General features: G+C 38.9%; 1 protein-coding gene across 1 annotated transcript in view; it reads right to left on the minus strand.

The window, feature by feature from the left end:
- LOC146307724 (cadherin-7-like) overlaps nucleotides 1-15,185 on the minus strand; it is a 172,032-nt gene that overhangs the window by 88,930 nt on the left and 67,917 nt on the right. The window contains exon 4 of the mRNA XM_084746904.1: nucleotides 1,384-1,503. Within this exon, the coding sequence (XP_084603030.1) occupies nucleotides 1,384-1,503 (120 nt within the window). The remainder of the gene's footprint in view (nucleotides 1-1,383; nucleotides 1,504-15,185) is intronic.

Below are 15,185 nucleotides of genomic sequence, written 5' to 3' on the forward strand. Positions count from 1 at the left end.
TTTGCTGCTACAGCCCGACTTGGTCTGGTTTGACCAGAAGCTTCTCGTGCCGAATGTTAGCTAATGTTAGCTAATGTTAGCATATCTTATATGGATATTGTTGTGTAGCTGACATAAAATACACTATGTCATATCACAGATAAACATTTCAATGATTTTATCTCTAAGGTAAAACAAAAAGCTCCAGACTCAAGGGAATCTTGGGAAATACAGTTTGTGACCACTTTATTAGGTACGCCTGCACAGTCTAATACAATCCAATACAACTATTCTGCAGAATAACTCCTGATCCAAACCTTCAGCCATAGAGAAGACAGACATCAAGCTATCAAGGTCTGTCAGGATCCTCCATACTATCATAAATGACCCATATAAACATGATTTACAAACTATTCATTTACTTATATGGATTATTATAATTATTATGACATATATAAGCACCATGTAAGTTTTGCACATCATAATTTGTTTTATTTATTTTTGTTTTGTACAAGTCGTTATTATATTGTTTTGTTTTGCACCGATGAAATAATAATAATAAAAAAAACACTTCTAGGATGCCTACAGTGTTTCATTTTTTGATGTTCATCTAATAGAGGTGTTAATTAAATTGTGGTTTAACACAGAGGTGGTTACTGATGCTGTTGTGCTGGACTGCATCACATTATATTATCTATTAATATTAGTCTGCCGCCCTCAAAGTTGTGTGATTTAAATGTAATTTTTGCTACTAGAGGTCTGTCAATCGAAATAATACCAAAAGACAGAGTTTGATGGTGAAATTAAGTAGCATGCCTCGTTTTACCTCTTTTCCTGACCCATAATCTTTTTGGGTTGTTTTGTTCGCCCATACATTCACATAACGTAAATACATGTATACATAATAATACAACAATGTCCTCAAAAACTAAACTTTATGAGCAGAGATTACGGAGTAGCTGTTGTTCTGAACTGCCATATTTCAGGTCTACATAATAAAGTGTCTACTCAGTATAAAGAAAAATTCATTGTTTTACCTCATTTGGCAAAACATAAACTTAACAGACACTTATTTTTCAAGATTTTTTGACTAAATAAGCAAAAAAAAAAGGTAAAGTTTAGAAATAATCAAGATGTTTTTATTTAAATATTGCTAAGTTCTGAAAGCACCTTTTCCTACTGAGTACCGACCACTTCAAGCTTGTAAGAGGAGCACAGATAAAAACATAATTACAAAAATATTTCATTTAAAATCACCAGATAATTCTGTTTGTGTAGGACCTCATCAGTCATAGCATTAAAGCTGAGTGAGAAAATATGTTTTCGGGGCCTTTAAATGACACGCCGCAGCCGTATCTGCGCATTAAATCACCATCGCTTTCCTCTAACATATGTTGTACCGACCTGTCTTGGGCTCCACTGAGAAGTAGGGCTGTCCGTGGATGATGCTGTAGACCACCCTGGCACTGTTCCCATATGTCGGGTCATCCGCATCGGTGGCTGCCACTTGCACTACCATTGTTCCTGTGGGCAGACAGGCCTTCATTAGTTTCCAAGACAACATCCAGAAGCCAAGTCAAACAGAGCTAAATGTGGAAATAGTCATCATATCAACAGAGTGTGTGACCAATTCCTCTTGAAAGGGGGAAAAAAGGGAGAAAGCAAAGAAAATGTAACTTCTGAGGCGGTAAATAATCTCATTAGTCATTAGTCAGTACACTGTCTCCCTTTGTGCAGACTTGTGTTTACTTTAGTTTTATTTTTATACAAAATGTCTGAGTTAAAACAGTTTTTTTCCCACAGAAACCTTCAGCAGCACCAAAAAGATCTGACATGTGCTGTGTACTGGCTCTCGGCCTCAAACGCCGTGAAACAAATAAAACTTTCCGCTGTTGCCATCGTTTGCGAGGATGCTGTGGCAGGATTAAAGTGTAACTCCTAGCCTTTTGAGATCATTCCTCTGCCACCGTTTCCATTTGCTTCCCGTAGATCAGTCAGGAGCATCTTTTCCGGTAACTTCAATCTGTCGATTCTAATTCGGCAGCCAAATGGGCTCCGCGAACAATCTGTGCTGTGTAGCATTTCAAACCTCCACCTCCAAAAGGAGACAAAGCTAAATTATTATGCATCCCATAACTAACTACGTTTTTTTGTTTTTTAGAAGAGTCAAAGAGTTTGAATTTGTCCTCCGGCGATGTCATAAAAGGACACTGCATCTTTGTGTTGCACTAATTAGGGCTCAATAAAACTCTGTAGATTAAAGAATTTTATGACACAAAGTTTTTGAAAGAGATACAGTTGGGAAACATTTTTTTTTCCCTTCCATTTCTCACTTTTTATATTAGTCTTCCCATTTTATTTTCCAGTTGAAATCTTTGCTAACATGCACAGATGGTAACTCATCCACTTACTGATTTAGGGTGCACAAACTGCCTCTGTGCTGATCTGCAGAGGGGAAAAATGTACCGATGAAAACAAAATGATATCTGAAGGCGAGAGACAGGATAGCGGTTTTGTTGCACAAACATCTCAAGTGTTGTTTGTTTATGGCGCTCTGTCAAATGCTGGTGCTAGTGCACAGTGAAAGGAATTTCTTCTTGTTTAATGAAGTATTCCACTTCTGTTTGGTTGAACTCTTAGTACAGTGAAAAGGATGGTATAAAAAAAAGTATAGTGAAAAGGGTTTTGTCAAAAAGTTTAATGCAAAACAAGTTATCTATCCAAAAGGGAGATACTGAGTGTGGAACAGTATAACATAAAAGAGAATCTAATTAGAACAAACCTTAAAAGACCCCGATTCAAAAAGCCTTTAACTGGTAAACTAAGTGTGATATCAGGGTAACTTTTCCTTACATTTACACTTCCAATCCTCTGCTTATCATTTCAAGTCTCACTATGAAAACAAAATGACATCTGAAGGCGAGAGACAGCACAACGTTTTTATTATACAAACATCTCAAGTGTTGTTTGTTTATGGCGCTCTGACAAATTCTGGTGTTAGTACACAGTGGAAGGCATTTCTTCTGGTTTAATGAAGTATCCCACTTCTGTTTGGGTGAACTTTGGAAAACTTAAATGCAAAACAATGCGAGTTATCGAGCCAAAGAGGACATACTGAGCCTGGAAGCTATACTGTGTAACATGTAATTACTTTGAATGGATCCTTAAAGTATAATTGTGGAGTAAAGAATTTGCATCCCTTCACTTTTACACAACTTTAGAAAAGTCTCAACCAAACCTCTTAAAACACCCTAATTTAAAAAGCCCTTATCTGATGAACTATGTATAATTTAAGGAGTAAACGCTGGAGCCCGGGGCGAGAGGCCAGGTTCACCCCGGACAAGTCGCCAGTTCATCGCAGGACTGACACACACACAGACAGACAACCATCCACTCTCACATTCATGCCTATGGACCATTCAGAGTCACCAATCAGCCTATAACGTCGTATGTCTTCGGACTGTGGGAGGGTTTTCATTTTCAAAAAATTGCAAATATCACATACGGATATACTGAGCATGGAATTCATGCTGTATAACATAAAAGTCAGATCAAATCAAATGTAACTATAAAAACCAAATGATATCTGAAGGGGAGAGACAGCGGTTTTATTGCACAAACCTCTGAAGTGTTGTTTGTTCAAGGCGCTCAGTCAGATTCTGGTGTGAGTACACAGCGAAAGGCATTTCTTCTTGTTTAATGAAGTATTCCACTTCTGTTTGGATTAACTGTATTGCTCTTAGTACAGTGAAAAGGGCTCTTTCAAAGAAGAAGAAAGAATGAATGCAACAGAAAGCAAGTTCTACCCTGAGCGTGGAATCCATACAGTATAACATATAACAGAATTCTTTCAATCTGAATCCTTAATTTACCCCATAAGTATCACCTTAATTATGGATAGAGTATTTGCTATGGTACTGATAGATTTCTGCACTAATTCAAAAAGCCCTTAACTGACAAACGGAGTATAATTTTTGGAGCTATATAGCTTTACCTTTAATTTACACATTCATTTGGCATATTTGACAAATCCCATAATTAACATTTCAAGGTCTTATTAAGATATATGAAAACTAATCTAGGCACTGGATTAACACCTCAACACCTTAATTTGAAAACCCCACATTTAATAAATCATGTAGATTTCAAAGGGTGATTTTTTTTTTTGCCTTAATTTACATGTAAATTTGCTGCTTCCAATACTTAAGAGTGATATCTATATCACTATTTCAGCTGTCTCTCCTGCTCACCATATCTGCATGGCAACGCCTGCTCATTTCATTGGCTGCAGACGAGTCAACAGACCAATCACAGGTTTAATTATTAATTAATAATTATCCATAGAGTTGAGAACTATTTTGGACACCTGTGGTTTTGGAAGGAAAAAGTCCCATTCATTTTTCTCATGAATAACGTTGTGTAACTCACATTTATGTCAAGGTTCAGCATTATAGTCAGCACACAATGGCCTATAAGGATTGCACAATGAAATGTAGTTGTAACCCTCTCTATCTGGCACTTCTGCAGCACGGACGAGCATGAAACTCTGAATCATCCGTACAAATAAATAAAGGTCTGAGTTAGAAGATATCTGGTTCTTTGATTGAAAAAAAAAACGAACAAACATGGTTCAAGCCTGTGTACATTACTACCTGCGTTTCAGCAAAAGACACTGAATTACCGAGCTTAAAATTCTGTTTCGTGTGCCGCTAACGACAGCTGGAAGCTAAAAATAATGAGGAACCTGAGAACACGATCTGGAACTTTTAAATTTTGGTTCAGTTGTCGAGGTCCCTGACTGTCCTCTTCTCCATGGCGAGCGTTTGTATTGTTGTAAGTAGACCCGTCCACCATGCCAAAAGATTAAAAATTAAACATAATTAAACAATAACACTGATATTGCTTCAAGAAAAAAAATGAAATGGTAATATAGAATAGAGAAAAGCCCTGCCCCCTTTGAAACACTATAAAGTTAAAGGTGTACTCTTGTTCAGTATAATTTTGTATAAACAAACAGCGGTGTGCATCTTTTTCAGACATCACTTACTAAGAGCCTCTTTGCCAGTTGGAGATGCGAAACCACGGTAACCAGTGCCACCAATGAACTCATTTCTTTTTTAAATATTCTGCTGAGCAAAGTGAAACCTTAGGTACAATTAAATCGAAGCGTTAATGAAGTTACACTAGAGCTGCTATTGATTTCATAGCAGCACTGCCAGTGTGGAAAAAAAAAAGTAAAGGGAGATCTGCTTTTTAAAAATTTTGACTCTATCAGCACCAAATCCAGTGTGCAGCACTTTGGGACTGAGTTACGCATTTATATTATAAATGGGCAAGATCGGTTGAAAACGTGGCCTCCGTCAATCAACATATATAGACATACGTAGACAATGTGCTGGCCTTTGAGGTTTACATCAGTGGTGTGGCTGTCCGGTCCGGTCAGGTCTGGGCTTGTAAACACATTCAAGTAAACAGGAGCCATTTTTCTCTGGGATAAAAAGCACTATAACGTTTACATTTCTCAGCCGATTTCAATCGGTCGTTTGTATTTTCAAGGGTTGTTAAGTTAGAAAAAAGACATTATGCAGTGGAGTACTGCAGATAAACCCCAAGACAAACAGTCTGATTTTGCTTGAGTGCCCAGTAGTTGTCCCCCAAATCCCCAAACTTCCTCCCAGCCTACATGAAGGAAATTTGTTTTCAAACTCGACCATGAACCCCGCAGACAACTGACAACTGTTGTTTCTGCATGCAGTACAGTATTGTCCTCTCCCACTCTTCCTGCGAGGCAGAGAAGAAGACATCAGACATGACTCCTTATGCATTTCTTTTTTAAACGTACCAACAGAACGCGGCTGACGTGACTTGAGCTGACAGCCGTGGCTCGGGAGGTAATGCGGAAAAGCGTTTGAAGATTTCACAGAGAAAACATAATCAGCGACAATCAGTGCCAATCAATTTCAATAGGTCATTCATTATGGTATAAATGAGCCTTGTTGCTCCAACTGGGTTCGTTTATTGGTAACAGATTCTTTTTCAGGTGAAGTAATTTCACGTCAAAGAATTGATATCCATTCGATAATAGAGAGGAAAAGCCATATAATTGATGAATTATCACAAACAACCATTATGATTCAGGCTATTTTTTGCTGTTAGACTGTACGTCAGTGTTGGTCTTAAAGCCTGACGCCTGCCTACGCACTTGGCAGCGGTGAAATCATCAACAATAGACATTGTTGAAGTAACCTTGTAAATGAAAAGGTGCCATTTTCCATGAGCGCGCCTCTTCCAGTTGGTCAGAAGAATAACTGGTTTATGCTCAAATATTTCACTTTATTTGCTAGTTGCACATGTCAAGCCTGTACACTCTTAGAAAAAAAGGGGCTCACTAGAAATATAAATTGTTCTTTGGGTTGCCCCCATTGGAGAACCCTGTTTTGGTCCCTAGTTCCACTTGGAATGCTTTCAAAGTTATGGGGTTATGCTTAGAAACAACTGGAAAAGGTTCAACCCAGATTCCGGTATGAGAGGTTCTAAAGGAGATCCCTACTATGGTGTAATGTTTCCAGCCCAAACCCTCTCTGGGGGTTCTATCCAGAATCTTTCTACTCTCTAAGGGTGCTAACAAGAACCCAATCAGAGGGTTCTACAGAGAGCCCTTCTATATCCTATGTGTTTTATCAAGAACCCACCCGGGAGGTTCTACTGAGAACTCTTTCATATTATGGTACAAACCCTTCTGTATTCCAAGTGTTTTATCTAGAACCAGGGGGAACCACTGATAGCCCTTCTATATTCAAAGGGTTTTATCAAGACCCCAACCATGGGGTTCTACTGAGAACTTTTTGATATTTTGTACAAACAACACTTGACGAAATAGTTCTACAAGGAATTTCAACGACCCTCGCTGGGGGTTCTGTCCAGAATCTTTCCACATCTAAGGGTGCTCACAGGATCCCTCCCAGGGGACTAAGAATCCTTTTATATTCCATTGGTTTCATCTGGAACCCACCTGGGAGGTTCTACTGTGAGGTTCTACCTTCCTGAGAATCCCTCTATATCTTTCCATATCTAAGGGTGCTAAAAAGAACATACTCAGGGTGAGTTCTACCAAGAACCATTTTATCTTCCAATGGTTTCATCTAGAACCTAAACAGAGGGTTCCACTGTGAACCTTTTTATATTTGAAGGGTTTTATCTGGAACTCTCCAAGGGGATTCTACTGAGAACTCTTACGTTATGGTACAAAGAACCGTTGATGAAAGTCTTTCTTCGTAAAAGATCCTTTAGAAGCAAATGGTTGTTGGTAGAACCGCAACCCCTTCAGGAAGAACCCCTTTGGAACCCTAATTTCAGAGAGTGTTATGTAGCATCTGACAGAAAGTGCTGTCTTACAAGTTGGTGATATTTTACTTTAGAGAAAACACCCCAATAAAAATCTCACTTTCTAACATGAGATGTATTTTACAGGCTTTTACAGAATGAAGTGATCATGGAAATTGAAGATTAGAGTCCTCCATTCTGGCCGTAAAGCAGAATTAACAGGCTCTTGCCCTGGATGTGAACAATATAATAGAAGGGGGAGGAAAAAAAAAAAAAAAAGCCGGTGGTGAAGCTGGAGAAGTTATCACCAAGCCGGTTGTAGAAGGACACCCCGATTATATCATCACCTCTTAGTCATGACAGGTTATATTACAGGTAGTTTAAAACACCAAGGTCAAAGGATGACTGTATGAAAGAGAACTCAGGCGACGTCTAAATCTCTATTACAGGTTGATAGTTAAAATCACTTCTCACAGCGCTCGGCAGACGAGGCCGTAAATTAACATTCAATATGGACTCGGATAGAGCACAGCTTTTAAAGGTCTATTTTTTTTTTTTTTTTTAGCTGCTTCCTCCTCTGGTTGTTTGCCCTGCGCATCCAACAAACATCCTGCTCTAACAATATTGTCTGAATGAAAGGTAATACCAGCAGGGTGAGCCGGATGTCAAAAAACCTGACAAACACCCCATGAATAGATTCTTTCTGCTCCACAAGGCTGTCATCTGCTACTCAATTTACCCTGTCTGTGTCCCTTCAATATTTGTCCATCCTCATTGACGTGATGGCTCCCGATCTTCACATTTTTTTTTTTTGTTTTTTTTTATTTATTCCCCGCAGCTGTGTACAAAACAGGTTTCCTAATCAATTCCGCATCTTGGGTGAGCAACTGTCATCTGCCAGTAATGAAAATAAATGTGGCATGCTTAATCTGAATGGGAGACAGGTATTCTTCAGCCACTTGCACACACAGGCTGCGTCCGACTGTCAAGAACAATATGCATTTCTGAGTGCACGCCCGCGATGCAAATACGTTAGCTGCTGGTTTTGAGGAATGCAACCCAGAATGTGGCATGTAACTTTTTTTTTTTTTTTTTATGAATACAAACTGCATCTGTTTTCAAATGAAGAGCCGTGTTCTGTATGTAGACAAAAGGACACATACATTTAGATGAGAATCCAAATATGTGGCTTTAAAATTGAATTGTGACATACACACATAAAAAAACAATATTAGAAATATTAAAAACATTCTGTTTAAGCCCAGTAATTCCACAATGCCTTCATGAGTATTCAAAGCTGCCACTGTTGATTAAGTTGATTATATTCATGCACATTCACACCTGCTCCCCACTGTCTCAGATAAGCAGGGATTATTGCTTGGAGTCCAATTCACATTTATTTGCAATTGCAAAGTGAAAATGAATTACAGCAGTTTTAAAGAAAGTTACTAACTGCCTGCTTGTTTTTATGTGGGTTTTTTACCATTTTTCACATTCGAGCTGCGCTTATGAGGTCGACCCGTACAATCTAATACAAACCTGTGCAGCTTTTCTACCTCAAAGTTTACTTTTTTGATGCCTTTTTTTCACATTGTCACGGAGGTGCTAATTAGGGTTTGTGTCGCTTTATTTTTCTGCCACAGCAGCTCAAAGTGCCGTGAGCCGGAGTGACCTAAACCAACTAAGTTTAAGTCAAAAAGTGAATTTGATCAAATGGAATCTAATTATTATTGACAGCGATCAGTCAAAATCCATGACTGCCATCAATCAAACTATTTTCTCAAAAGGTGGCCGGTGAAAGTGGGCGGAGCTCAAGAATCTTGATTAAATCCTGAGCGACCTCCCCAGCGTACACGCCAAATTCCCTTTAAATCCGATGAAGAGGGGGCAAACGGCGGACATTTGAGTGCGCAATTACTGAAACGCTGCAGGCTTTGTAATAATGAAACCTGCGTGTGATTGGTCTCATTCCATCTTCAAACAGAATTAAACTCACTGAAGCTACTTTGGTTGGGACTTGCGAAGCCAAAAACATCCCTTGTTGCTGCTCGATTTAGGTGCTTCCCTCTGTTGTGTGTGAACCCACCAGTGTTCACTTGTATATTTATTTGTATTTATGTATTATTATAAAAAATCAAATAGTTCACATGACTATTGTTTTGTCTTTGCCGTTGTTTGTTTCCCTTATTTTACTGGCGCCTGGAAATAACGCAATATTATTAGATCTCGCATCATTACAGGCCCAGGCAGTATCGATGGCGGAATACCTGCAGACATATTTTATTTGAGAGTGACAGACTGTTTACTGAACATTAACTTGCTCAAAACTAACTGTCACCATGTCAGAGAAGCAGCACAAATGGTTCCATACAGTCAGCCTACATCTCAGCATTTTAGTCCTTTCTGCGAAGGATTCTAAATGATAAAGTTGAGATTATTATTTAAGATATAATCTAAAAAAAAAACATGTCAGAGTACAATGGCAGGTGAAGACATGCTATATTCACTTGGCTGAAAAGCCTCATCCTGCATTAGAAAAACATGCAGTCAATCATATAGTCAATAGAACAATAGCCAAGTGCCAGGAAGAAGAAAACAAAGAAAAAAGAAGCTTGTTAAGTATGTATATGTATATATAAATTAAAAAAAATACATAACTTCCAACACACATCAAGAAAACTAATTTCTGCTGTAACATTCACAGGAAATATTCTGCACTATTTAATGTTATGCGTTGAATATAAAGTGAAATATCCATGAAATATGTCACACAGTCAGGGTGCATCAGTTTACTGAAGGTGGAGAACCAGTACAACGCCACCTTTAATTACTATTCAGGAATAAATGTATCAGTTTCAGACAATATTACCAAAAACTGAACAAAGATGGAGGTTATGGCAGGGCTGATGTGTCAGATTGCATTAGACTGTTAAGCGGCCACTGAGTGTGTATGTATAACCCAAAATGCAAAGACTAATCAAAATGACACCAAACCTCCACCTGTGATGAAAAATAATAATGTGATTTGACTTTCCCTAAACCGGAACACCTTTTTCATTTCCAGAATTAAATGACTCCCCCATCCTTGATCTCCGCTCTCATGAATTAGACAGGAACAATGACAGCTGGATATAGGACTGGTGAGTAGTAAATTCAGGAGCGGTGGCCTTGGGTTGACATTACATTCTCTATGCTTGTAATGAGCCCTCAAACGGCTCCTTTGGCCCCTCCACCGTGCAGCGGGAGAGAGCCAAGGCTTTCGCGATTGTCACACCTCCAACTGTCCTCGAGCTCTCTCGTCTTTTTATTTGACGTCCCTGTCGTGATTAAGACAAAAGCCTTCAGAGATCCCCGGGCCGTAAGGTCTCCGTGTGTATGGACGAGCACTGCCTCTAATTACTTTAATTAATTAAATTCATGATTTCCTCTAAATTGAACCCATTCATCAGCAGTGCAGAGCTGTGACCATTAATGATTTAAAGACATCTATAAAGGAATTATTGAGGACAAGAGGTGCTTGGCCCTTCCCTGTTCTTTACGGCATTGATAATTGCTTTGAGCAGATATTTACAAAGAAGGGCACTGCTTTTTTCTCCTGTTGTTCTCTCAACTTGTGATGAAGACCTTCACAGGGACCGGCTGAGTAAATAAAGTAGCGAGGGGTGACCCCGCGTCACGTCGCTCGTGGTGCGAACGCGTCCTCCTCTGTGGTTGATGTAGCGAGTTGCCGTCTTATCTCGGGTTGGACACGAGACTCCGAGCCCTTGTACTCTAATCCTCTGGTTCCTTAAGCCTGAGCTCTGTACCCCCCCGTTGACAGTCGGCTGTGTAATCCTTCAGAGATCTCCGTGCCTGTGTAGTAAGCAAAGCACTGCTTCTCTTGGAACGACTCCCGCTGCCACTGTACGCCTGCCGAAAATGTTCATTTTGACTTTGAAGGTTCTAAAAAGGCCATAAACACCTTTGTTTTCACTCATTTCCATCTGTATGGCGCCGTGCATGTCTGAGGTACTGAGGTGATGCCGATGTGCAGAATGAGCTTTTCCGTCCTCAGTGTTTATTGGTGAGGAAGCGTTTGTAATGTGTTTTGATAAAACACTGAAATTTAAACCAGTGCGACACAGATTTATAGCATATTTCAGCTCAGCGTTTTGTTTTTCTGGCTCGCAACTTTATTGTTTTGCCTCACTCTCAGGGGTTTACAGGATTGTTTCCTCGTTTTTTATTATCCATATTACCTCAATATCATTGTCAATACTACTTTCCCAAAATTGCCAGAGCTACTTTTTAATTTTAGTTTATTTAAGTTAATTTGTTTTGCAAAATCTGTATTACTTTTATCACTATTCTATTAGGCCCTAGTGTTAGCATTTAGTCTTTCACCATTTAAATTAAAAATTCTTATGCTGATGACAATCCCACTACTGGGTAGCTACAAAATTATTAAAACCATTAATAAAAACAACAAAAATTAATGGACCTATTATTAAATGTGATGATATGTCAGTGTTGCGTTCACAGCTCGTTTGTGATTCCAGGTTTGCAACTTAACATCCTGTTTGCCTTAAACACAACCTAATGTTTCCACAGCTCACTTCCCCCCTTTACCCTCCGGTCACCACATGACCACTAACACTTCCACTTAAAAGCCTTGACAGCGGTCCAGACTTCCTACTCAACTACCGTCTGTTGCGCAGAGTCACATTATGTAAATGCAGTTTTAAATATTCTGGATGAAACCGAACACTACGCGGCAACATCACATATTTTTGGCTTCACTCGAGTAGAGAATTACTAAAACTTCTTTGGAAAAACCCCAAGAATTGCCATTTCATTTAACAATGTAGATTGATACCAGTATATGTTGAGAAGGATATAGTCTTAAGTTTGTGATGATGCCTGCTGCAGCTTTTCTTGCATATTTGAACAAACTTGTGTAACTAATTTGACAGAAATTGAGCTCTACCTCTTTCTAACTCTGTGAGTGGACTGATTGATAGGCCCCATTTTGATAATGAATTATGATTCAGGCTGCAGATTAAAGTGTCTAAAACATTAATTTATGTTTTTGTACAGTTTCGGTAGCAAATATCTAGAATAATTATAATTACTTTCATCTCAGATAATGCATTGTGATCATTACATTTGACTACAAAAGTGCATAATTTATAGACATTTTCATAAATTTAATTAAGAACCAACAACAGGAACACCTCAAGAGAAAATAGATGGAATATTTCATGGATATATAGTAAGTTTTTAGCTTTAAAATGATCTCAGACTTTAAGCTTGCATTTTTTTTTAAATGAAAAGGCCGTATGACCTTTTTCTGTCAACTGACATCCAAGTTTATGTCTGTCTCCATCCCATCAGTCATAGCTCAGCTGTGATTACACCACAGCTCCCAGCATGCCTGGCAGCGCCTCGGGAGCCCCTCGAAGGAGCCGGAGGAAGTTAAGGACGCCTGCGCTGCTCTGCTCTTAAATGGATGGATAGAAATGTATTTGTCTCTGAAATACATTTTCAGAGACGTCCTCAGCAGGGAGGCACCTGTAAGTAACTCCGAGTCTAATTTGTGGAAAACATGCCGCCGGCCCTCGAGCCTGATTCAGACCTTTAGTTTGCTTGAGTCCATTTTTGCGTTACTCATCAACAGTTCGAAGCCTAAAGGTCCACGCTGGCATATGTGGTGATAAATATGTAAATGAAGACACATCAGACCTCACATTACACTACAGAGTCAGACTTAAAAACGCCATGAAAAAACTCCATTTTATGCTCAACACCACCCATTTCTTGTTGATCAAAATATAGAATTTCAGTGGCATTAATGGTAAACTAGAAAATTCTTACTAAAAAAGAAGAAACAAGCCCTCAAAAATAAGCGAAACCAGCTGTGGCAAAAAGGTGAGATATTTTTGGTGCCATGTTAAGAGCCATAAAGAGCGCATACATCGTGGCCTATCAATACGGAGGTCACCGTCTCTCGCCCCAGCTGTGTTTCTCCTACACCTGCTACGCCGAGAAGCCTCAGGATGTTGTTGCAGCTCATTTGCATTTACTCGAATTTTGAGCTCGAGCGTGACCCGTTCAAAACCTTGGAGGAAATCTTGACCATGCAGCAAGAAGCAGCCGGTAAAAGACGGGGCCTGATATGATGGCTCCCTCCAGGACCGCATTTAAAACAGACAGATAAAAGAAAATATCTGCAGTAATGAATGCTAATGTGATCAACAGAACATGAACTGTGAGTCCTCATGACAAATACAGCTGTACGATGTTTTCGGCCGCTCTGCTTGAGCGACCCTATAAATGGCAGGTCAACACTTTTCACCACTTCTGGTCCAAACTGAAATATTTAACTGTTGGATGGATTGCCATGATATTTTGTGCAATCAGACACCTGCAAAACTAATGATATTCCCATGAGCCTCAGCTGTTTACTACTAATTATCAAATAGTTGCATGCTACCATGGTAAAAATGGCATTACTGCCTTTTTGTTGTTGTTGTTGTTGTTGTATGCCTCTGCCAAACAATGAAGCTGCAGTTTACATCCATGTCTAAAATATGTGTAGCAATGATTTTAAAGGAATGTAGGAGAAAGTATTAAATGTATTTTAAATGAAAGTTATCACTATATTAACATCTATGATACCACTGAATAATTTCCAGTAAGAAACTGGGTGATATGGCTTATGAATACTACACACAATATATATATATCTTCATATACACATTTTCCTTAAAACAACATGCCTGACCTTTCAAAATAAGATGAATTGCTATGGATTAAACTACCCTGCAGTATATTGTGCAGAAATACAGCAGGGATATGAAGAAAATGTCTTTTAATCTTAGACAATTACATCATATTACTGTAAAAAGACGACTGTTGAACATCTGAGGCGATATCTGGCCTCAGATCCCATTATTGATTTAATATCTTTATATTGCCCAGCCTGAAACACACTGTCTTCACTTAAAGACTATTTTTATAGAGGAGGACGGAGCACTGATAGAGAGCCGAACGTTATGCCATCACAGTGGGGTTGACCTTTGACCTTTTGGGTACGAAATGTAATCGCCTCATCCTTTTGTCCTGTTAAATATTTGTAACTTATATTTGAATTCTAGAGTCGTGGCCCAAAACATGTTTTGTTTGTTACAGTGACCTTTGACCTCCATATTCTATCTATCTACTCAGTTGGTCTTTGAGTCAAAGTGTGTGTTTGTGCTAAATTGAAAGAAATACCATCAAGGCGTTCTTGAGATGTTGTGTTCACAAGAACGGGCATAATAAGATGGTGAGCTTAAAGCCACTAACATGGCTGTCAAGTCTTTGGTATTTCTGTATTTTTAAACCCTGTTGGAGTCTCTGTTGTTTGTGTTTATGTGACTAACGGGGAAACCAATTTTTGAAATTGGTCCAGTATTGAGCAAAAACAATGTAGGCGTCAGCTGCAGCTGCAATTAATCACTATGGGAAACTGCTCCCCTCAAAGCCACCAGACTCCATTTATAGAAACAGTCATTTTATCATGGTAAGACACTTTACTCAAACTGAACAGAAACAAAATAAAACTTAACAAAACTGTCTTGGTTCGTCTTTCCTCTCCTCCAACAATCATCAGACTTTGGTTTGGTTGAAATTAATCTTTTATTCTCTGGATTGGATGTGAAAATATTCTGGCTGTACACATCGTTTCTCCCCACTGCTTCTCTGATGTCCGACCTCGCTCTGACTCCTCTCCTGAAATTTTCACGTCTGACACGGTGAATTAACGATTTATTTCGACCAGACCAGAGTTTGTGATTGTCGGAAGACGAACTGAGACATTTTTGGTGAATTTTATTTTGTTTTTGTGGAGTTTGAATGATGAA

The sequence above is a fragment of the Lutjanus erythropterus genome, chromosome 21 (assembly GCF_056507025.1).
Source record: "Lutjanus erythropterus isolate fLutEry1 chromosome 21, fLutEry1.hap2, whole genome shotgun sequence".
NCBI classification, from domain to species: domain Eukaryota; kingdom Metazoa; phylum Chordata; class Actinopteri; order Lutjaniformes; family Lutjanidae; genus Lutjanus; species Lutjanus erythropterus.